The sequence below is a fragment of the Balaenoptera acutorostrata genome, chromosome 1 (assembly GCF_949987535.1).
Source record: "Balaenoptera acutorostrata chromosome 1, mBalAcu1.1, whole genome shotgun sequence".
Taxonomy (NCBI): Eukaryota; Metazoa; Chordata; class Mammalia; order Artiodactyla; family Balaenopteridae; genus Balaenoptera; species Balaenoptera acutorostrata.
In genome coordinates, this window is record NC_080064.1 from 44,587,135 (window position 1) to 44,611,525 (window position 24,391).

A 24,391-nucleotide genomic window follows, 5' to 3' on the forward strand; every position below is an offset into this window, starting at 1 on the left:
AAGAGTGATATGAGTGAAAAAAGCAGTGTAAAAAGAGGTAAAGGCTGTGATGGTATTAAGGAAGGAGTAGTCAATATATCTGGGCTTATTCCCAGTTCTGTCACTTACTAGCTGTGTGATTTAAGACAAGTCACCTAAATTTTCTTAGGGATGATAAAATGCTTTATACAGTTGTTATGAAGATTAAATAAAAAGGAAAAAAAGATAATTGAAGGAATATGCTAAGTGCCTAGCACAAAATACGATACGTATGTTAGATGAGTAGAAAAGGATGCTGATTTTATTTATTTTTACTCTTTTCAGGGATGACATTTTAGTTTTAAAAATGTCTTTTTATTGCTGTACATGTGTTTCAGTAATTTTGGCAGGAGGTGTACTCAAAGATATTAAGGAAGTAGTACACTCATATGCTTTGGGAGAAAATTGTTTAGTTTAAGTAGGAATTAGCGGGAATTAATAGTAGTAGTAATGATGATGCTAGCTAACTTTTTTTTTTAAGCCCTTAATTATCACCCGCAATTTACAGATGAGGAAACAGAGTTAAATTGGCAAACAAGGTTACACAGTTAGTCAGATGCAGAGATTATATTTAAGCTCAGGTAGCCCAATTCTAGTGCCACACTCTTAGCGACTATGCTATTAAGTTACATAATTGCAACTAGATGTTTGTGTTTCTTAAAAATTTTTTCCTGAATTGTACATAACTTTAAGTAATAGTGTTCGTTAATGTTACTTGTATCTGTTGTTGCAGAGCTCCCTTTTACCCTCAAAAGTGTAAACTAAAAATGGAATTATGTATGCCCCATGTAGGTCTTAAAATATTTCTTTTTCAAGCTTAAATTTCTTAGGTTAAAGCTATGATAGAAATAATTTACAAATGGAATTTCAAAGCTATTATCTTATTTAAATCCAATTTAGACTTTAATTCTCTTACTATTGTATGTAGTTTGTCCTTTCTTTTTTTCTTAAGGAAAACTTGGAGTTAGAGAGAATTAGGTCTTCCAGTTCTTACTTTCTCTTACTAAGTTGACTCTGATCAAATTACTTAACATTTCTTGGACTCAATTTCCTCTCCTGAAAAATGGGGATGACAATATTACAATATAGGATATGATTTGCTGATGTGTAGTAAATATTAGATTCATTCCCTCTTCACCCCCTCCACCTTTTTTATCCCAGGATCTGAAATGAGTATATGTTGTGACCCATTGGGTAAGATAGTTGGTCCTAAGCTTTAATCATCTTGCTTTTCATTTTATTTACAGGCGATTAGATTATAGGTATGATCAGAATATTTTAAAAGTATTTATGAAAATCCTCTATTTTTTTCTTGTTGAAGGAAAAGTCTGATCCAAGAGGCTGTTTGTTGTCCTTTTAAGAACCTTTATAGGAAATGTTTGAAGCCATGAAACTAATCCTCATGGACTTGTTAGTCATTGTTATTACCAGTAATTATAATAACAATTCAGTAATTAGAAATTAATTCTATTTTCCTCCTTTCAGCAACTTCTTCAAATAGTGAAGCAGAAAACCAATCAAAATTCAGTGGACACTACTTTGAAGTTTACTTTGAGTGCACTTTGGAACCTCACAGATGAATCTCCAACCACTTGCAGACACTTTATTGAAAATCAAGGGTTGGAACTCTTCATGAGGGTTCTAGAGGTTAGAATGGGAATTTAGCCTACAGTTTTTGACATTCATTTATTGATAGATTTGAGCATTTATTTATTATATTTGATTCTTTAGTTATAGGTTTCTCGTTCTTTTTACAGTCATTCCCAACTGAGTCATCCATTCAACAGAAAGTCCTAGGACTTTTGGTAAGATATAAGCATTTCCTGCTAATTTCAAGCTGTAATTATTTTCCATCTGAGGTAATACATAGAAAGATGCTACTCTATTTGTAAACACTTAATGACATTAGAAAATATATATAATATAATTAAGTGAAAAAAGCAGACTACAAAACTATATATACATATTAAGATTTTCACCACACTAAAAGGAAAGATATAAATTACATACTTTTAAAAATATATTTTGGTATAGTACAAAGCTTCACTGTGAGCATATTTTACTTGTATAATCAGAAAAAAAATGAAAATGAAAAATGTGACATGAAAAATGTCACTAACCTACAAGTGTTCTTAGATTCTATGTTTGGTAATTGATAATTACTGCTTAAACAACTGTTTAACAAATCAGATATTCCATAAATATACTGGATATAGTTAAAGTGAGCCCTCTAGGATTTTGAGACAAAGGTGAGGATCAGATATTTTATCACCTTTAATCACTGCAACAGGAAAAGTACCCATATGGTAAAGCCCATTTCAAAGCAGACCTCTGCTCTTGAGGGATTAGATCACAGGAGGCATAGATTAGTGTTTGTTTTCTAGATGCAGGAGTATGAAAGATGGATTTTTGGGAAAACTGAGGGCTGGCATTTAAGGAAGACTATTTACTGTAGTTTTAGTTATATAAAGCAGAAAATGTAAAACTACCTAAATGCCCAGTAATAGAGAAGTATTAAGTAAATTATAGTATTTGATTGTTTTATTCTGGGTTTGTAGATTATTAGATACAGAATTTGACTCAAGTCATTATAAAAGGAAAAAGGGAATTGATTTTAAATATTCAGAGAGATCTTATAGGGCTTAAAAAATGCTTTTAAAAAAAATTTCATAAAGAATACATGCTGGGGACTTCCCTGGTGGTGCACTGGTTAAAAATCCACCTGCCAACGCAGGGGACACGGGTTTGAGCCCTGGTCCGGGAAGATCCCACATGCCGCAGAGCAACTAAGCCCATGCGCCACAACTACTGAGCCTGCGCTCTAGAGTCCACACGCCACAACTACTGAAGCCCACATGCCTAGAGCCCATGCTCTGCAACAAGAGAAGCCACTGCAATGAGAAGCCCGTGCACCTCAACGAAGAGTAGCCCCCACTTACCGCAACTAGAGGAAGCCCGTGCGCAGCAACAAAGACCCAACACAGCCAAAAACAAATAAATAAATAAATATTAAAAAAAAAAAAAAAGAAAAGAATACATGCTTATTGTAGCTAGTGAAACAGTGCAAAATGTATTTAAAAAGTTTAAGGTTTTGTCCCCAACATTTCTTTATTTTCATCTCTGTGAGGTAATTAATATTAATACAACTTGGTGTGCTTCCTTCCATATCTTTCTCCATTACTTTGTGACTGAATTTTTTTCAATAATTTATGTTGAGATATAGATTCTAATTTAATTTTTCATGGTCAGAGAACATACTTTGTTTTGAGTCCTTTTGAATTTTTTGAGACTTGTGTGTGGCCCAGGATATGGTCTATCCTGGTAAGTCTTCCCTGTGCACTTGATAAGAATGTATATTCTGCTATTGTTAGAGTGTTCTATAAATGTCAGTTGGGTCTAGTAGGTTGATATTATTCAAGTCTACCACAGGCTTACTGATTTTCTGCCTACTTGTTCTAGCAATTATCATCTTCTATCAGTTTCTGCTTCCTATATTTTGAAGTTCTGTTATTAGGTTCATAAACAGAATTGCTATGCCCTCTTAATTTTTTTTTTTTTTAATGATCGATTTTCTTTTTTTTTTTAATTAATTAATTAATTTACTTATTTATTTATGGGTGTGTTGGGTCTTCGTTTCTGTGTGAGGGCTTTCTCTAGTTGCGGCAAGCGGGGGCCACTCTTCATCGCGGTGCGCGGGCCTCTCACTGTAGCGGCCTCTCTTGTTGCGGAGCACAGGCTCCAGATGAGTAGGCTCAGTAGTTGTGGCTCACAGGCCTAGTCGCTCCACGGCATGTGGGGTCTTCCCAGACCAGGACTCGAACCCGTGTCCCCTGCATTGGCAGGTAGATTCTCAACCACTGCGCCACCAGGGAAGCTCTATGCCCTCTTAATTAGTTGACCCCTTTATCATTATGAAATGACCTGGTATATTCTTTACTTTGAAATCTCCTTTGTCTCCTTAATATAGCTATTCCAGCTTTCTTTTGAATAATGTTACCATGGTTTATCTTTTTCCGTCCTTTTACTTTTAACCTAAATTTGTCTTTATATTTAAAGTGTGTTTCTTATAGACAGCATATACTTTGCACCCTGCTTTTTTATCCAATATGAGAATCTCTGCTTTTTATTTGGACTGTTTGGATTATTTACATTTAATGTAATTATTGGTGTGGTTAGATTTGAATTCATCAACTTGGTATTTGTTTTCTCTTTGTCCTATCTGTTCTTTGTTTTTTCCTCTTTTTCTGCCTTAAAAAAAAGGCTTAATTGAGTATTTTTTTATAATTCCGTTTGATCCCCTTTCTTGGTTTATTAGCTATTACTCTAATTTGTTGTGTTAATGATTGTTATGGGTTTATAGTGTACATCTTTAATCACAGTCTCCCTTTAAGAGATTTTGTATAATTTCATGTAGAGTATAAGAACCTTATAATAGTAGATGTCCATTTCTGCTCTTCTTTCCTTTATGTCATCATTGTCATGCATTTTATTTTATATATGTAATAAACCACATAAACATTTTTTTTAGTATCAGTTATCTTTTAAGGAGATTTAAATAATTTTTTAAAATTTGTATGTTCACCCAAATAGTTACTATTTCTGATGCTCTTCTTTCCTTTGTGTAGATCCACATTTCCAACTGCTCTCATTTTCCTTCTACCTAAAAAACATCCTTTAACGTATTTCGTAGTGTGGGTCTGCTGCTGATGAATTCTTCAGCTTTTGTATGTCTGCAAACATCTTTATTTATTTAACGTTCATTTTTGAAAGATTTTTTTGCCAGGTGTAGAATTCTAGGTTGACAGTACTTTAAAGATGTTTGTTACCTTTTTTCTGATATGCATCTTTCCAGTGAGAAATCTGATGTCATTGTTATCTTTTTTTTGTTGTTGTTGTTTTGTTTTTTTTAATTTTTTTTTTTATTTTTATTTTTTTATATTTTTATTTATTATTTATGGCTGTGTTGGGTCTTCGTTTCTGTGCGAGGGCTTTCTCTAGTTGTGGCAAGCGGGGGCCACTCTTCATCGCGGTGCGCGGGCCTCTCACTATCGCGGCCTCTCTTGTTGCGGAGCGCAGGCTCCAGACGCGCAGGCTCAGCAATTGTGGCTCACGGGCCTAGTTGCTCCGCGGCATGTGGGATCTTCCCAGACCAGGGCACGAACCCGTGTCCCCTGCATTGGCAGGCAGATTCTCAACCACTGCGCCACCAGGGAAGCCCCATTGTTATCTTTATTCCTCTATATGTATATGATTTTTTCCTCTGGCTACTTTTAAGATTTAGGATTAGCAACAACAGTCCTGAGTAATTTGATTATGATGTATTTTAGTGTAATTTACTTCATGCTTCCTGTGTTTGGGATTCATTGAACTTCTTGGTTTATAGTTTTAAAGTTTGAAAAGTTTTTGGCCATTATTTCTTCAAAAAAAAAGTTTTGCACCCCCTTCCCCCCAACCCATTGGAGACCTTTGGAGACTCCAATTTCTCATATATTAAGCTGCTTGAAATTCACAACTTATTGGTGCTTTTAAATTTTTCTTTGTTCTATTCTCTATGTACATTTCAGTTTGAATTGTTTCCATTGCTATGCCTTCTAATTCAGTAATTGTTTCTTCTGCAGTGTCTAATCTGCTGTTAATCCCAGCTAGTGTAGTTTTTATCTTTAGACATTGTCATTTTCTTCTCTAGAACTTCATTTTGGGTCTTTTTTATATCTTCCATATTTTTACTTAACTTTTTGAACATATGAAATATATTTGTAATAACTGTTTTACTGTCCTTCTCTGCTAATTTTAACATCCTTGTTAGTTCTGGGTAAATTTCAAATGATTGATTATTCCCCTCCTTTAGATTTGCATTTCCCTGCCACTTTGCATGCCAGGTAGTTTTTGATTGGATGCCAAACATTGTGAATTTTACCTTGTTGGATGCTGGATATTTTTATTTTCCTATTAAATATTCTTGAATTTTGTTCTGGGATTAATTGACTTACTTTTAAACAGTTTGATCCTATTTGATCTTTTTTTTTTAATTATTAAAAGTTTGCTTTATTTTTCTGTTGAATCAAGTACTACCTCCCAATTACAGTTAGATTTTATGCATTACAAACGTTAACACAGTTACCATCACCTCACTGACAACCGAATAATAAATCAAACTAGGTCCCAGTGGTTATGTCCACATCTAGGTTGTTAGGGTGATCAGAACTCTTTGTTTGCTTTAGCTTTTAATCCTTGGTTATATCTGCAAATAAGAAAGAGCTGAGAGGCTCCTGCTGTCCCAACAAAGAAATTAACAGCAAACAGACTCCAGTTTTGGGGAATAATTACAAGTGAGTATCTTGACCAAATAAACCTTGTAGCCATCAAAACAGCAGATTGGGCTGTGCTGAGTTTTTCTGCAGGTCTGACCATGTCAGCCAATCCAGCACACACCAACCCCCATTTCATAATTGGAGCCCAGAAAAATACTGTACTGGGACCTGCCGGTTGGTTGTACAACGGCCTCAATTTCTCAGGCAGCAGGAGTTCCACTTTATCAAGTACCCAGTGGTAGGTGGCCCGCAGGCCCCGGGTGCCAGCGGCTGACATTTCTGCAGACGAGTGATCGTGGGCAGCCGGGTAGGGCAGCGGCCGCGTGCTCATCCCTAGCTGGCAGTGAAGGGCAGCTGGTCACTTTCCCCTGCCTCAATGCCTCGCGCCCTCCTCTTCCCCAGGGTGCCCTTCCTGCAGCTCAGCCTGCTCCCCTGTGAACCACCCGGTGACCCGCGCCCAGAGAAGTTTGTGAGGGTGGAGCTGATCTTGCTTTTATGATATATTAGGAGGATCCAGAGTAGTGCTGAGGCTTAGGGCTGATCATTCTTTACTACTGAAACAAGACCTTCCTGAGTACTCTGCTCAATGCCCTGTGAATGAAGAGTTTTTCCAGAACAGATGGTGAGAACAAGCACTATTCCTGGCCCTTTGTGAGTGCTGGGAACTTTTCTCTAATCTTTTTGATGGCTCTTTTTCTTCCCTCAAATAGTTTTCTCACAGTCATGCTCTGATCAGTACTCTGCTGAATAGAGTGCTACTCCCTGCAGCTCTCCGGATTCTCTCCATGTACATTGTCTTCTCTCTGGTACTCTGTCCTATGAATTGCCTTCGTCTCCCTGGACTCTCAGCTCCATCTCTTCAACTCCATGAGCCTACTGGGCTCTGCTTTTAGTTCTGTATCCCTGTGACACAGCCTGGAAACTCTCTCAAGGCAGCATCTCACCTTGTTTGTTTTCCATCTCTAAAGGTCACTGTTCTTTATTACCTAATGTCTAGTATCTTGAAAACTGTTGTTTCATGTTGTGTTTTTTCAGTTGTTTTAGAATGGAGAGTAAATCTGACCCCTTTTCGTCCATCTTGGCCAGAAGCAAGAATCCTCATCAATCTTTCATTAAATAGATTTAAGAATGAGAAATTTGTCTTTTATACTTAGCCACGTATTTCTCATACTACTCTTTTTTTTTTAACATTTCTTTTAGTGTAGGTAAGCTGGCAATGAATTTTCATTTAGGTTTTGTTTATGTGAAAAAGTCTTTTATTTTGATTTAATTTTCAAAAGATAACTTTTTGCTCACTATTGAAGTCCAAGTGGATATTTTTCTGTTAGGTTTTGAGGTTTATAATTTTCATAAATTTGAAAAAATTTTGGCCATTATTTCTTCAAATATATTTTTCTGTACCCTCTCTTATCTCCTCTCTTTCTGAGACTCCAATTACAAGTATGTTAGATTGCTTAAAATTGTCTCAAAAGTCACAGAAGTACTCTGCTGGCTTTTTTGGCAGGTTTTTTTCCTTTTTTCTTTCTGTGTTTTGACTTTGCTGTTTTCTGTTACTGTTTTTTAGTTCACTGATTATTTTTTTCCTGCAGCATATCATCTGCTGTTAATCTCATCCAGTATATTTTTCATTTCAGGTACATGTATATATTATTTCTAGAAGTTACATTTAGATCTTTTTTATATCTTCATTTTTTTTCTCCTCAGGCTTATATTTTTCTTTCATTCGTATCATATTTATAACATTTATAATAGCTGTGTTTTTTTTTTTTTTTTAAAGATTTATTTATTGATTCATTCATTGATTGATTGCTATGTTAGGTCTTCGTTTCTGTGCGAGGGCTTTCTCTAGTTGCGGCAAGTGGGGGCCACTCTTCATCGCGGTGCGCGGGCCTCTCATTATCGCGGCCTCTCTTGTTGCGGAGCACAGGCTCCAGATGCGCAGGCTCAGTAGTTGTGGCTCACGGGCCCAGTTGCTCCACGGCACGTGGGATCTTCCCAGACCATGGCTCGAACCCGTGTCCCCTGCATTAGCAGGCAGACTCTCAACCACTGCGCCACCAGGGAAGCCCATAGCTGTGTTTTTTAATTAATTATTTTATTTGTTTTGGCTGCGTTGGGTCTTTGTTGCTGTGCATGGGCTTTCCCTAGTCGCGGTGAGTGGGGGCTACTCTTTGTTGCAGTGCTCGGGCTTCTCATTGCTGTGGCTTCTCTTGTTGCGGAGCATAGGCTCTAGGCACGTGGGCTTCAGTAGTTGTGGCATGCAGGCTCAGTAGTTGTGGCTTGCGGGCTCTAGAGCACAGGCTCAGTAGTTGTGGCACACGGGTTTAGTTTCTCCGTGGCATGTGGGATCTTCCCAGACCAGGGCTCAAACCCATGTCCCCTGCATTGGCAGGCAGATTCTTAACCAGTGTGCCACCAGGGAAGTCCCTATAATAACTTTTAAATCCTTGTCTACTGATTCTACTATCCCTGTCATTTCTGGGTCTGTTTTTATTGATTGACTTTTCTCCTGTTTAAGGATCATGTTTTACTGACTCTTTGTATGCCTGGTAATTTTTAATTGGCTGCAGTCATTGTGAAATTTAATTTACTTTGTTGATTAGTAGTTTTGTTGTTTTCCTTTAAAGAATCTTGGACTTTGTGCTGGCATTCATTTAAGCTACTCACAGATCAAGTTGTTCCATTCAAAGCTTATTTACAGGCATACCTCATTTTATGCACTTCACAAATACTGTGTTTTTTTACAAATTGAAGGTTTGTGGCAACTCTGTGTCGAACAAGTCTGTTGGCACCATTTTTCCAACAGCATTAACTCACTTTGTGTTTCTGTGTCACATTTTGATAATTCTTGCAACATTTCAGAATTTTTCATTATGATTATATTTGTTATGGTGATCTCTGATCAGTGATGTTTGACGTTACTACTGTAACTTGCTGAAGGGCTCAGATAATGGTTAGAATTTTTTAGCAATAAATATTTTTTAATTAAGGTATTTACATTGTTTTTTTTAAGACATTATGCTTTTGCACACTTAATAGACTACAATATAGTGTAAACATAACTTTTTATGCACTGGAAACCAAGAAATTTGTGTGGCTCACTTGATTGCAATATTTGCTTTATTGTGGTTGTCTGAAATCAAAGCCACAATATCTCCAAGGTATGCCTATATTTGCTTTGTTAAAGTGGCTTCAGATCAGCCTTTACCCTACTACTTTATCCTAGTTACCCCACTACTATCAAATGTTTTATTATGAGATCTCTTCACTCTGGCTGGTGAGAATGTGAACTATTCCTAACCCTGCGTGACTTTGGGATTTGTTCACGTACTGCTTTCTGGTGGTTCTTTCCCTGGCCTCATGGAGTTTCACTCCGTATCAGTATTCAGCCAAAGATTTTAGGGGATCCCTCTGCAGATGTCTTTCTCTCTTTCTCTTTCTTTGGAACTTTTTCCTCTACATTGCTCTGTTCTACAGATTTTTGCTGCTTTGGCCACCCTGAAGACTGATCTCTGTCTCCTCAACTCAGCAAAACTGCCAACTCTTTAGGTTCCCCTTATATGCGTAGCAATCTAGAAACTGCCCCATTTGAATATCTTCTCTCAGGGATCACATTCCTGTATAGCTAGTTGTCTGCTGTCTGAAAACAGTTCTCTCATATATTTTGTCTGATTTTCCAGTAACTTGTTTATGGCAAGAAAGAATGGCCATAATTCTTTTGATGCTCTATTCCAAATCTTTCCTTATCTGTTGTTTTTTGTTTTAATGGTGCTGTCTTTTGCATTTTCGTGTGTATGTGTATGTGTGTGTGTTTAACTTTTTAAAATCAGGTACTATCTTATATTACATGAGGTTCTTGGGAGAGTCTAATTTTCTACTGTATTTGATGATTTCACTCATTATGGATTGTTTTCATTGTGAATTGTAATTTATCACCATCTGTGGGGCTTTGAGTACAAGGTGTGTCCTTCTCAGAGGGTCTTTATATTTCTTTCTGTCAAGCTTCCCCAAGCTTGAAGGAGACAGAGGACTATCTTTTTTTAATTTGTTTATTTTAAAAGGCATATATATCTTTCCTTTTCTTGTCACTATAAAATGATACATGCTGTGTTAAAAAACATAAATAGGGAAGAGTATAAAAAATGAATGTGAGGGCTTCACTGGTGGTGCAGTAGATAAGAATCTGCCTGCCAATGCAGGGGACACAGGTTCAATCCCTGGTCCGGGAAGATCCCACATGCCGCGGAGCAACTAAGCCCGTGCGCCACAACTACTGAGCCTGTGCTCTAGACCCCGCGAGCCACAACTACTGAAGCCCGCGTGCCACAACTACTGCAGCCCGTGTGCCTAGAGCCCATGCTCCGCAACAAGAGAAGCCACCACAATGAGAAGCCCAAGCACCACAACGAAGAGTAGCCCCTGCTCGCCGCAACTAGAGAAAGCCCGCATGCAGCAACGAAGACCCAACGCAGCCAAAAATAAATAAATTAATTAATTTTAGAAAAATGAATGTGAAATGCCTTTTCTTGTTTGAATATGTGAGATTAGAGAGGGGCATAGGAGTCATTGATTTATCACTAATGCTGATGGAATGGTACAGGATTATACACATTCATGTAGTGAGTAAAGTTACACTTGTCCCTTCCATCCTCACTCTTCCATGATTGGAAAAGAAAACTTGTTAGTCATTACAGAGAATACGTTTGGACACGATAACTTTCATTTTCATTTTTTACAGAATGACTTAAGCTAGGGAGTGAATAGTTTCTTACCAATGAAAAGGCCAGGGTTTTTGGTTCCTAAGAAATGGAATCAGTGTGTTAGGAAGGGAATTATGATTTCATAGTAGATCAAATGAAGTTTTAAGAATGAGGATTAGGGACTTCCCTGGTGGTCCAGTGGTTAAGAATCTGCCTTCCAATGCATGGGATACAGGTTTGATCCCTGGTCGGGGAACTAGGATCCCACATGCCATGGGACAACTAAGCCCATGCGCCACAACTACTGAGCTCGTGTGCCTCAATGAGAGAGCCCGCATGCTGCAAACTACAGAGCCCATGTACTCTGGAGCCTGCACCCCACAGCTACAGAGCCCACATGCTCTGGAGCCCGCGTGCCGCAACTAGAGAGCCCGTGCACCACAACTGCTGAGCCCACTCACCAGAACTAGAGAGAGATGCTTAGGCACTGCAACAAAGAGCCCGTACGCCACAATGAAAGATCCCACATGCCTCAACGAAGATCCTGCGTGCTGCAACTAAAACCTGACACAGCCAAAAATAAATAAATTAATTAATTAAATTTTTTTAAAAAATGAGGATTAATCTTCAGAGTAGTGAGATAAGTTGAATCTTAGATTGTTTTGGAGAAGATCAAGCACAACCTAAATTGGCCAGAGCCCAGATTACTTCTTTTTTATGTATCTATGTCAATCCACTCTTTTACTGTGGTGTAATGCTTTGAAAGTTCTTGCCTTGTATTAGTTCCAATCTCTGGCCCTTACTTTTGCCCTTGCATGTCTATTAAAACCCAGTTCTCTTGCCCGTGCAGGCCAGTGATAGCCTGTTATGCTTTAGTTTGATTCCCTGTTTACATTTTGTCCCACCAAAAAAGTTACATATTTAAAGTTTGTTTGCCAGTTTTTACCCAGCACTTCTAGATATCTTATAGCAGGAAATTTTTAGGTTATCTAGTTTACTATTTTACCTGAAACAGAACTCGCTGCTGTTTCTTTATTATTTTATTGTTTGGGGAGGAGAGGAATAAAATCACCTGTAATCCCACTGTGCTAACATAGCAACAATATTCGCTTTTGTCCATACATATTTAAATCATTGCAGTGTCATTTAGCCATTTATTACACATATTATTTTAATTTTTATATCTTCTTTTTTTTCCAGAACAATATAGCCGAAGTACAAGAATTGCATTCTGAATTAATGTGGAAGGATTTTATAGACCACATCAGTAGCCTTCTACATAGTGTTGAAGTGGAAGTCAGTTACTTTGCAGCTGGGATTATTGCCCACTTAATATCTAGAGGAGAACAAGCTTGGACATTGAGTCGTAGCCAGAGGAATTCTCTTCTGGACGATCTGGTAGGGTAATTTGGTGTATTTTGGAAGCATGCAAACAACATTCATAATGGTTAGACTGTCAGACCCTCATAATGCAATGCTAAATAAATATTGTAACCCTTTCTTGTGTGCTTTGTGTCTTTCAGCATTCAGCGATTTTGAAATGGCCAACTCCAGAGTGTGAGATGGTAGCATACAGGTAACTAGCAAGATAATTAATATTAAGCCAGTAATCTAGTCATTTTGCTTGTGTAGAGATCATTCCTATTAGATGTAGATTTTACCCTTTGGCATCTATCTTCGTACTGGCTTTAAAATAAAGTATTTTTAATTTATTTTGCTACCTATCATTCATCAGTCCTTCCTTCATTCTACATTTATTGAAAACAGGTGCCAAGGTCTTGTTCTATGCTCTTGAAATTCAAAGATGAGTAAGATATGGTGCCTCCATACAAGAACTTTACAGTCTAGTGATGGAAACCAGCTGTAAATCAGAAATAATTCACTCCTATGCTAGTTATGTACATAGAATGCTCTGAACGTGCACTGGAAAATGGTAAAAAGCTTCCAGAGGAAGTAGATTGTGAGCTGAGTTTTGAGAGATCATTAAGTAGATACAGAAGATTTTAGGAAGAGTATTAATGCAAGGAGGTCTAAAACGAGAACACATTTAGAGAACTAGAAGTAGCACCTGATTTGTTCAGGGAAACAGTTTATAATAATTTATTAAAGGGCGTACTGGATTCTAACTCTATTTATGACAGTTAGGTGACTTGATAGATACGTTGCTAATATACCAGAAGTATTCCAGATTGCTGCATAAATATTATTATTGCAATTTATTTTGTTGTCTACTTTATAAATGCTGATGCTGCCAACACTTTTGATTCCAACTTATGTTCTATACATTTTTGGGCAGAAAACTTGTAGAAATAGAAAGACTAATTCTAGAGCTCCGTCATGGTGGTGTTCTGGTTAGTTATCAACTAACTTCTCCTTATCTAAGTTTCCAAACCAAAGTCTGCTATTCTTCAAATGTGTATCTTCAAGACCAACAGGTGCTTTTGAGAAAAAGTATGTTGTTCTGATTGCCTTCCATCTTCTGTACCAAGACTTTTGTCTGAATATACTCGTTTATCAAATGGCTAAGACAAAGAAAAGATGTTCTATAGAAGCTCATTTATATTATATAGTTTAAAAATAGAATCCTGCAGCCTGTGGACCAAAAACCACAGTTACAGAAAGACAGAGAAGATGAAAAGGCAGAGGGCTATGTACCAGATGAAGGAACAAGAAAAAACCCCAGAAAAACAACTAAATGAAGTGGAGATAGGCAACCTTCCAGAAAAAGAATTCAGAATAATGATAGTGAAGATGATCCAGGACCTCGGAATAAGAATGGAGGCAAAGATTGAGAAGATGCAAGAAATGATTAACAAAGACCTAGAAGAATTAAAGAACAAACAAACAGAGATGACCAATACAATAACTGAAATGAAAACTACACTAGAAGGAATCAATAGCAGAATAACTGAGGCGGAAGAACGGATAAGTGACCTGGAAGACAGAATGGTGGAATTCACTGCTGCGGAACCGACTAAAGAAAAAAGAATGAAAAGAAATGAAGACAGCCTAAGAGACCTCTGGGACAACATTAAACGCAACAACATTCGCATTATAGGGGTCCCAGAAGGAGAAGAGAGAGAGAAAGGACCAGAGAAAATATTTGAAGAGATTATAGTCGAAAACTTCCCTAACATGGGAAAGGAAATAGCCACCCAAGTCCAGGAAGCGCAGAGAGTCCCATACAGAATAAACCCAAGGAGAAACACACCGAGACACATAGTAATCAAAGTGGCAAAAATTAAAGACAAAGAAAAATTATTGAAAGCAGCAAGGGAAAAACGACAAATAACATACAAGGGAACCCCCATAAGGTTAACAGCTGATTTCTCAGCAGAAACTCTGCAAGCCAGAAGGGAGTGGCATGAAATACTTAAAGTGATGAAAGGGAAGAACCTACAACCAAGATTACTTTACCCAGCAAGGATCTCATTTAGATTTGATGGAGAAATCAAAAGCTTTACAGACAAGCAAAAGCTAAGAGAATTCAGCACCACCAAACCAGCTCTACAACAAATGCTAAAGGAACTTCTCTAAGTGGGAAACACAAGAGAAGAAAAGGACCTACAAAAACAAACCCAAAACAATTAAGAAAATGGTCATAGGAACATACATATCGATAATTACCTTAAACGTGAATGGATTAAATGCCCCAACCAAAAGACATAGACTGGCTGAATGGATACAAAAAGAAGACCCATATATATGCTGTCTACAAGAGACCCACTTCAGACCTAGGGACACATACAGACTGAAAGTGAGGGGATGGAAAAAGATATTCCATGCAAATGGAAATCAAAAGAAAGCTGGAGTAGCTATACTCATATCAGATAAAATAGACTTTAAAATAAAGAATGTTACAAGAGACAAGGAAGAACACTACATAATGATCCAGGGATCAATCCAAGAAGAAGATATAACAATTATAAATATATATGCACCCAACATAGGAGCACCTCAATACATAAGGCAACTGCTAACAGCTATAAAAGAGGAAATCGACAGTAACACAATAATAGTGGGGGACTTTAACACCTCACTTACGCCAATGGACAGATCATCCAAAATGAAAATAAATAAGGAAGCAGAAGCTTTAAATGACACAATAGACCAGATAGATTTAATTGATATATATAGGACATTCCATCCAAAAACGGCGGATTACACGTTCTTCTCAAGTGCACACGGAACATTCTCCAGGATAGATCACATCTTGGGTCACAAATCAAGCCTCAGTAAATTTAAGAAAATTGAAATCATATCAAGCATCTTTTCTGACCACAACGCTATGAGATTAGAAATGAATTACAGGGAAAAAAACGTAAAAAAGACAAACACATGGAGGCTAAACAATACGTTACTAAATAACCAAGAGATCACTGAAGAAATCAAACAGGAAGTAAAAAAATACCTCGAGACAAATGACAATGAAAACACGACGACCCAAAATCTATGGGATGCAGCAAAAGCGGTTCTAAGAGGGAAGTTTATAGCTATACAAGCCTACCTAAAGAAACAAGAAAAATCTCAAGTAAACAATCTAACCTTACACCTAAAGAAACTAGAGAAAGAAGAACAAACAAAACCCAAAGTTAGCAGAAGGAAAGAAATCATAAAGATCAGAGCAGAAATAAATGAAATAGAAACAAAGAAAACAATAACAAAGATCAATAAAACTAAAAGTTGGTTCTTTGAGAAGATAAACAAAATTGATAAGCCATTAGCCAGACTCATCAAGAAAAAGAGGGAGAGGACTCAAATCAATAAAATCAGAAATGAAAAAGGAGAAGTTACAACAGACACCGCAGAAATACAAAACATCCTAAGAGACTACTACAAGCAACTTTATGCCAATAAAATGGACAACCTGGAAGAAATGGACAAATTCTTAGAAAGGTATAACCTTCCAAGACTGAATCAGGAAGAAACAGAAAATATCAACAGACCAATCACAAGTAATGAAATTGAAACTGTGATTAAAAATCTTCCAACAAACAAAAGTCCAGGACCAGATGGCTTCACAGGGGAATTCTATCAAACATTTAGAGAAGAGCTAACACCCATCCTTCTCAAACTCTTCCAAAAAATTGCAGAGGAAGGAACACTCCCAAACTCATTCTATGAGGCCACCATCACCCTGATACCAAAACCAGACAAAGACACTACAAAAAAAGAAAATTACAGACCAATATCACTGATGAATATAGATGCAAAAATCCTCAACAAAATACTAGCAAACAGAATCCAACAACACATTAAAAGGATCATACACCACGATCAAGTGGGATTTATCCCAGGGATGCAAGGATTCTTCAATATACACAAATCAATCAATGTGATACACCATATTAACAAATTGAAGAAGAAAAACCGTATGATCATCTCAATAGATGCAGAAAAAGCTTTTGACAAAATTCAACACCCATTTCTGATAAAAACTCTCCAGAAAGTGGGCATAGAGGGAACCTACCTCAACATAATAAAGGCCATATATGACAAACCCACAGCAAACATCATTCTCAATGGTGAAAAACTGAAAGCATTTCCTCTAAGATCAGGAACGAGACAAGGATGTCCACTCTCACCACTATTATTCAACATAGTTCTGGAAGTCCTAGCCACGGCAATCAGAGAAGAAAAAGAAATAAAAGGAATACAAATTGGAAAAGAAGAAGTAAAACTGTCACTGTTTGCGGATGACATGATACTATACATAGAGAATCCTAAAACTGCCACCAGAAAACTGCTAGAGCTAATTAATGAATATGGTAAAGTTGCAGGTTACAAAATTAATGCACAGAAATCTCTTGCATTCCTATACACTAATGATGAAAAATCTGAAAGAGAAATTATGGAAACACTCCCATTTACCATTGCAACAAAAAGAATAAAATACCTAGGAATAAACCTACCTAGGGAGACAAAAGACCTGTATGCAGAAAACTATAAGACACTGATGAAAGAAATTAAAGATGATACCAACAGATGGAGAGATATACCATGTTCTTGGATTGGAAGAATCAACATTGTGAAAATGAGTATACTACCCAAAGCAATCTACAGATTCAATGCAATCCCTATCAAATTACCAATGGCATTTTTTACGGAGCTAGAACAAATCATCTTAAAATTTGTATGGAGACACAAAAGACCCCGAATAGCCAAAGCAGTCTTGAGGCAAAAAAATGGAGCTGGAGGAATCAGACTCCCTGACTTCAGACTATACTACAAAGCTACAGTAATCAAGACAATATGGTACTGGCACAAAAACAGAAACATAGATCAATGGAACAAGATAGAAAGCCCAGAGATTAACCCACGCACCTATGGTCAACTAATCTATGACAAAGGAGGCAAAGATATACAATGGAGAAAAGACAGTCTCTTCAATAAGTGGTGCTGGGAAAACTGGACAGCTACATGTAAAAGAATGAAATTAGAATACTCCCTAACACCATACACAAAAATAAACTCAAAATGGATTCGAGACCTAAATGTAAGACTGGACACTATAAAACTCTTAGAGGAAAACATAGGAAGAACACTCTTTGACATAAATCACAGCAAGATCTTTTTCGATCCACCTCCTAGAGTAATGGAAATAAAAACAGAAATAAACAAGTGGGACCTAATGAAACTTCAAAGCTTTTTCACAGCAAAGGAAACCATAAACAAGACGAAAAGACAACCCTCAGAATGGGAGAAAATATTTGCAAATGAATCAACGGACAAAGGATTAATCTCCAAAATATATAAACAGCTCATTCAGCTCAATATCAAAGAAACAAACACCCCAATCCAAAAATGGGCAGAAGACCTAAATAGACATTTCTCCAAAGAAGACATGCAGACGGCCACGAAGCACATGAAAAGATGCTCAACATCACTAATTATTAGAGAAATGCAAATCAAAACTACAATGAGGTATCACCTCACTCCTGTTAGAATGGGCATCATCAGAAAATCTACAAACAACAAATGCTGGAGAGGGTGTGGAGAAAAGGGAACCCTCTTGCACTGTTGGTGGGAATGTAAATTGATACAGCCACTATGGAGAACAATATGGAGGTTCCTTAAAAAACGAAAAATAGAATTACCATATGACCCAGCAATCCCACTACTGGGCATATACCCAGAGAAAACCGTAATTCAAAAAGACACGTGCACCCGAATGTTCATTGCAGCACTATTTACAATAGCCAGGTCATGGAAGCAACCTAAATGCCCATCAACAGACGAATGGATAAAGAAGATGTGGTACATATATACAATGGAATATTACTCAGCCATAAAAAGGAACGAAATTGAGCCATTTGTTGAGAAGTGCATGGATCTAGAGACTGTCATACAGAGTGAAGTAAGTCAGAAAGAGAAAAACAAATATCGTATATTAATGCATGTATGTGGAACCTAGAAAAATGGTACAGATGAGCCAGATTGCAGGGCAGAAGTTGAGACACAGATGTAGAGAATGGACATATGGACACCAAGGGGGGAAAACTGCGATGAGGTGGGGATGGTGGTGTGCTGAATTGGGCGATTGGGATTGACATGTATACACTGATGTGTATAAAACTGATGCCTAATAAGAACCTGCAGTATAAAAAAACAAACAAAACAACTAATACTAAACTTTCATTGGGTTATTTGTATGGAAATATGTTAATATAAATGTTTCAGACATTACATGAAATTTCTAAAAATCTTATATTTGTATTTGTATGGAAATATGTATGGAAATATGTTAATATAAATGTTTCAGACATTACATGAAATTTCTAAAAATCTTATATTTGTATTTGTATGGAAATATGTATGGAACTATGTTAATATAAATGTTTCAGACATTACATGAAATTTCTAAAAATCTTATATTTGTATTTGTATGGAAATATGTATGGAACTATGTTAATACAAATGTTTCAGACATTACATGAAATTTCTAAAAATCTTATATTTGTATTTGTATGGAAATATGTATGGAAATATGTTAATATAAATGTTTCAGACATTACAGGAAACGTCTAAAAATCTTATATGTTCTGGTATAATGTTATAAGTAATAATCCTAGTTATTACTTTAAAATGTATATCTCAGAAATAACTAAAAAAAAAAAAAAAATAGCAGGATGAAATTTCTGGAGCAAAAAGCTCAGGAAGCATTGCTTTAGAAAATGACACTAAGTATAGGGTGTAACTTATATTCTTTTCTTTTGAACTTTTAGGTCCTTTAATCCATTTTTCCCATTACTTGGCTGTTTCACAACACCAGGAGTCCAGCTATGGGCAGTTTGGGCCATGCAGCATGTCTGCAGCAAGAATCGTATGTACCGAAAAGAGAACTGTGTTTTTCTTTTTCAAGTGAAATTCTCCTTGCACAGGAAAGCCATTTCTAAATTGTGTTTGATTTTTAAGGACACAGACTTTTAAAAATACAGTGTAAGAGAATCTTAAGTTATGAACTAAGTTTATACTTTCAGAATGAGCTTGGCAATATTAGAAATCAATGACAGTGGTGAATGAGACTTACACTGTTCTAAGAAAGAACTTCAGAAATCTTCGTAGGAGTTTCTTGAGTCTTAGGCTATGCATGCCTAGGGTGAGACTTCCTGAGGCCTGAGAAAGAACAAATACCAAGGAGCTGCTAACTGAACAACACATGGAGCTTACACAGGTTAGAAAATATTCAAATTCCAAACAGTGGAAAGAACTTGATACCCAGGACATTCACTACAGATGCCAGAAAAGATTAAACTAGCCCTAAATTAAAGGTTTCTCTAAGGCAACCCTGTGAAGCTTAAAAGCAAGTCTTGAAATGATCAAGCTGCTCTGCAAGTAAACTGTCAGAGAAAAACTAAGCACTCTTTTAAAACAGACAACAAAATCTATACACTCAACAACATGTTTAGTTATATGGTAAGAGCTGCTAGATGAAAGATGAAGCAGAAAAATATGACCCATAACCAGGAGAAAAATTAGACAATTGAAACAGACCCAGAAATGGTAGTAATGATGGAATTAGCAGGAAAAAAAAATTGAACTTTTTTTATAGATATGATCCAAGATTTTAAAGAAAACATGAAATTAAGAGGGGAAAAGTAATGTTTAAAAAAAATTAAAATTTGACATGAAAAATATTTGGGTGAGCTTAAGAGTAGATACAAATAAGAAGAGGTTGGTGAAATTGAATACACAGCAATAGAAAATATCCAAACTGAAAGAAAGCTGGTTTAAAAAAAATTAGAAAGCAAGAACACCAGAATTATCCTGATATCAATACCAGGCAAAGACATAAGAAAAGAAAATTACTGAACAATATCTCTCATGAGCATAGATGAGGAAATTCTTTTTTTAACAAATGGAACCCAACAGTATATAAAAAGGACCAAGGAGGTTATTCCAGGAATGCAAAGTTGGTTTAACATTTGAAAATCAATGTGTTTCATCCTATTACCAGACCAGGAAAGAAAAACAATCTGATCATCTCAGTAGATGCAGAAAGAGCATCTAAGGATATCCTACAGCTAATATCAAAATTAATAGTGAAAAATTAAATGTGACTGTTTCCCCTCTAAGATCAGGAACAAGGCAAGGATGTCCAACCTCACTGCTATTGAACATTGTAATGAAGGTTCTGCCCAGTGTGATCAGGAAAGAAACAGAAGGCATCCAGATTGGAAAGAATGAAGTAAAACTGCTTTTATTCACAGGTGACGTGATATCTATGTAGAAAAATCCCATGAAATCTACAAGAGGGCAACTAGACCTAATAAGTGAGTTTAGCAAGGTTCCAGGATACAAGATCAATATACACAAATCAGTTGCACTTCTTTATATTAGCCGCAACCAATGTAAATGAAAAAATGACATATACAGTTTTACCAAAAACTATGAAATACTTAAGGATATATCTGACAAAGATGTGCAAGACCTGTACACTGAGAAAAACAAAGCATTGCTGAGAGACATTAGAGAAGGGCCAACCAAATAGAAGGACAGCACTTATGAGTTAGAAGTTACTGTTGTTAAAATGGCAATTCTCTCCAAATGTATTGTAGATTTATATAGTCCCATTCAAAATCTTAGCAGTCTTAGCAGAAGAGAAATTCACAGGCTGATTCTAAAATTCATACAGAAATGCAAAGGACCTAGAATATTGAAACAACTTAGAAAAACGAAGAACAAAATTGGAGGAGTTATACTACCTGACTTAAAGACATACTACAGAGCTACAGTAATCAAGACAGGTGTTTTGTGGCTCCAAATGTGTGTTTTTTCCATACCTCATCAAGCAGTTCTCTAATTCTCAGCAGACACTGACTGGGTGTCCAACAAATTTAACTCAATTCTGACACTGTCTACCTGGAGATAGTGTCAGATCCCACAGGTTAAGGGCTCAATCCCACAATACTGCTGTCCCCACTTCAGATGCCAATCCCAAGTTTATGTTGGTACCTGTGCTTCTGACTGACTAGCTGTAGATCTGAGGTTCCCACGACCCCCCTCCTCTGGTTCAATTAATTTGCTAGAGCAGCTCACAGAACTCAGAAAAACATTTAATTATATTTACCAGTTTATTATAAAGGATGCAGATGAGCAGCCAGATTAAGAGATACATAGGGCAGGGTTCTGAAGGATTCTGAGCACAGGAGCTTCTGTCCCCATGGAACTAGGCTGTGCCGCCATCCAGGCATGTGAGTGCATTCACCAACATGGTGAATGCTCCCTTGCCCTGGGAGACATTTTCATATGATTAATGACTGAATGGGACTCTAGTAATGTGCTAGTATCTGTTAACTGTTACAATCATTTTGTTTTAAGGGATCTGTCATCAAAGACCAGAAGATATAATAAGAACTATATTTGGTCTTTGTTCCTGGTTCCTAGCACAGAACTCCTCAAACCTTTATAATTTCCTGAGTGATAGGAGTGTCTTTTGTCATTCATAAGGATCCCCTTTTGACATACGGTAATGAGGTGACAGAGTGGGATGTCTCCCAGGGCAAGGCCACTGAGGTTTGCAGGCTTCTAGTAGATTTTGTAAGGCTCCAAAAGCAGAAGTGGTCTTAGGGTGAAGCCATATTATTGCTCTTAAACTAAGAGATAATATCATCTCTTGCTCTGAGCCTTTTTTGATGTGTTAAGGTCATATTGAATTTCTCTTATTACATAGCCTATTTATTCATTCCTGTACCCTCAGCTCCTATTCCTCCTTCTCTTCATGTACACTCAAACTTTTCCACCTTTGGAAGGGACATTAATTTTGGCCACTGTGTTGGTCTAGATTGCCAACAGCAATACTAGTCTAGCAAGTGTCTCCCCCTCAGTCCCCTGTCATTCAGATAGGGTAAGATTACATAGGTGCAGAACTAGTGGGCTGTTTTTACCACGAGGCAATATAGTTGCATTCAGTGTTATTCCCAATTTTGCCAGATGGAGTTAAGGCATAACCCAACCCATTAGGCCCTTGGGAATCCTGACAAAAAGATTTTACAACATAGTTACAGTGTCTTGCTTAAGAATCATCCCTGCTTCCAGCATTTGTAGTTGCAGCCCTGGTTCTGTGACCACTGCACCAGGTAGGGGAATTAAAAAACATTGTGATATGGGGAAGAAGAAGAAGAAAGTATAATCATTATACCAGTATCCTACCTTAGCAAGAATCACATAATCATACCAACATCCTTTCCCACTCCCTGTTCCCCAGGTTCCCCAGAAAAACAGGAGAATATCTAGTGGGGACATTCTTTTTTAAAAAATTATCTATCTATCTATCTAGTTGTGCCGGGTCTTAATTGCAGCTCACCAGCTCCTTGGTTGCAGCATGTGGGCTCCTTAGTTGCAGCTCCAGGGCTTCTTAGTTGCGGCATGTGGGCTCCTTAGTTGTGGCATGCATGTAGGACCTAGTTCCCTGACCAGGGATCAAACCCGGGCCCCCTGCATTGGAAGTGCAGAGTCTTATCCACTGCTCCACCAGGGAAGTCCCTAGTGGGGACATTCTTTTAACTCCACTCATATTGAGTGTGAGCATACATATACTCGTGAAGGTGTGAAAGCTAGCCCTTCAGGCCCATATCTCCCCCCTCCCTCCCACCTCCGATTTTAGATAACTAATGTTTTAATTGCCCATTCCAATTCTCTATCAAACTATTACTCTGAGGAGGCTATCTCTCTGCCCATTGTTGGACACTGTAGGGATAGAAAACGTTTTCCTTGACTCTGGCACTTTGTGCCTCAAAATGCAAGAGGAATATGTCTAGATTCAGTCCATTTCTGCATTGCTGCAGTTCCTCCATATCCACTATTTCGTGGACTCAGGTGGCCACCTCAAGCAAGCACATTGGGATATCTGCTTGTCAGTTCCAGTCAGCTTCTGAACATGGAAGAGAATTCTTCTGATGGGCACAGATATGTCCTGCCTTAATGACCAGGTTTCCATTGCCCTTGTATCCACCCACACAGCTAGACCGTTGGCCACTGCCCATGAAAAAACCCAAACAGAGGCTTTTACCACTATTCAATTTTTCATCCTTGCTGGGAACACAGCATGCAGTTCAGTCCACAGGGCTGTTTTGGTTTTACCTTTTTCAATCAGAGTGGTGGCCTTCCAAACAGGATGTTGTCTGTTTACCTTGGAACTGCTATCCACAAACCAAGCAGCAGTTTGTTGGTTGTTGGAGAGCTGTTTATAGGGCACTGTCCAAGTGACTATAGAATCTGGCAGCTCCTTGTGCAGTTCCAAAGTCAGTCCTAGGGACTGACTAGGGAGAAAGAGGCTCCCTGCTCATGAGTATCTCCTCCTTGCATTCTCCAGGTAGCACGATCCTATATAAACCAATTCCGTTTTATTATGGAACTCCTCTGGGCACTGCCATCCCCATTAGAGTGTTTCTCTGACATCACTCAAAACGTCTTGGGTATTTCAGGTTTGAAGATCATTTTTTGTCCTTCAGTCATGAGGCTAGCTTCAATTAATGCCAAATAGCAAGGTAGTAAATGCCCCTCAAATGGAAATTCTCAAGTCCAAAGTCCCAGTAATCATCTCTGGTAGGCACTCACAGGCTTTTGCCATAAACCCCAGTCAGTCCTTCACATAGGGCTATGGCACAGAGAATTTGTCCCTGCCAGCACTCCAGCTTCTATTCTACATTGCATTGGCTTGGGCAATCTTACTGGTTCCCATTTAGCATGTCCAATTAACATTGCTTGAAAGGTGGATTTACATGCTTTCTGTTTTATGATGTTAGGTAGTGGAAACATTTCCCAGTCAGTAAAATGTTCATCCTCATAATACCATCAGGTAAAAGAAATGTAACCACTTCACATAAAGTCTGTTCAACCATACCAATTCCCCTACAGACT

General features: G+C 37.5%; 2 protein-coding genes across 2 annotated transcripts in view; one reads left to right on the top strand and one right to left on the bottom strand.

Moving 5' to 3' along the window:
• Positions 1 to 24,391, top strand: part of ZYG11B (zyg-11 family member B, cell cycle regulator) — an 82,452-nt gene that overhangs the window by 45,929 nt on the left and 12,132 nt on the right. Inside the window, exons 9-13 of the mRNA XM_057554874.1 lie at positions 1,504 to 1,665; positions 1,776 to 1,823; positions 12,230 to 12,427; positions 12,553 to 12,605; positions 19,255 to 19,352. Coding sequence (XP_057410857.1) covers positions 1,504 to 1,665; positions 1,776 to 1,823; positions 12,230 to 12,427; positions 12,553 to 12,605; positions 19,255 to 19,352 — 559 coding nt within the window. The remainder of the gene's footprint in view (positions 1 to 1,503; positions 1,666 to 1,775; positions 1,824 to 12,229; positions 12,428 to 12,552; positions 12,606 to 19,254; positions 19,353 to 24,391) is intronic.
• On the bottom strand, positions 6,217 to 6,606 carry LOC103010008 (mitochondrial pyruvate carrier 2-like). Its single transcript, XM_057553175.1, has one exon. It carries the CDS (start codon positions 6,604 to 6,606, stop codon positions 6,217 to 6,219), a length of 390 nt encoding a protein of 129 aa, XP_057409158.1.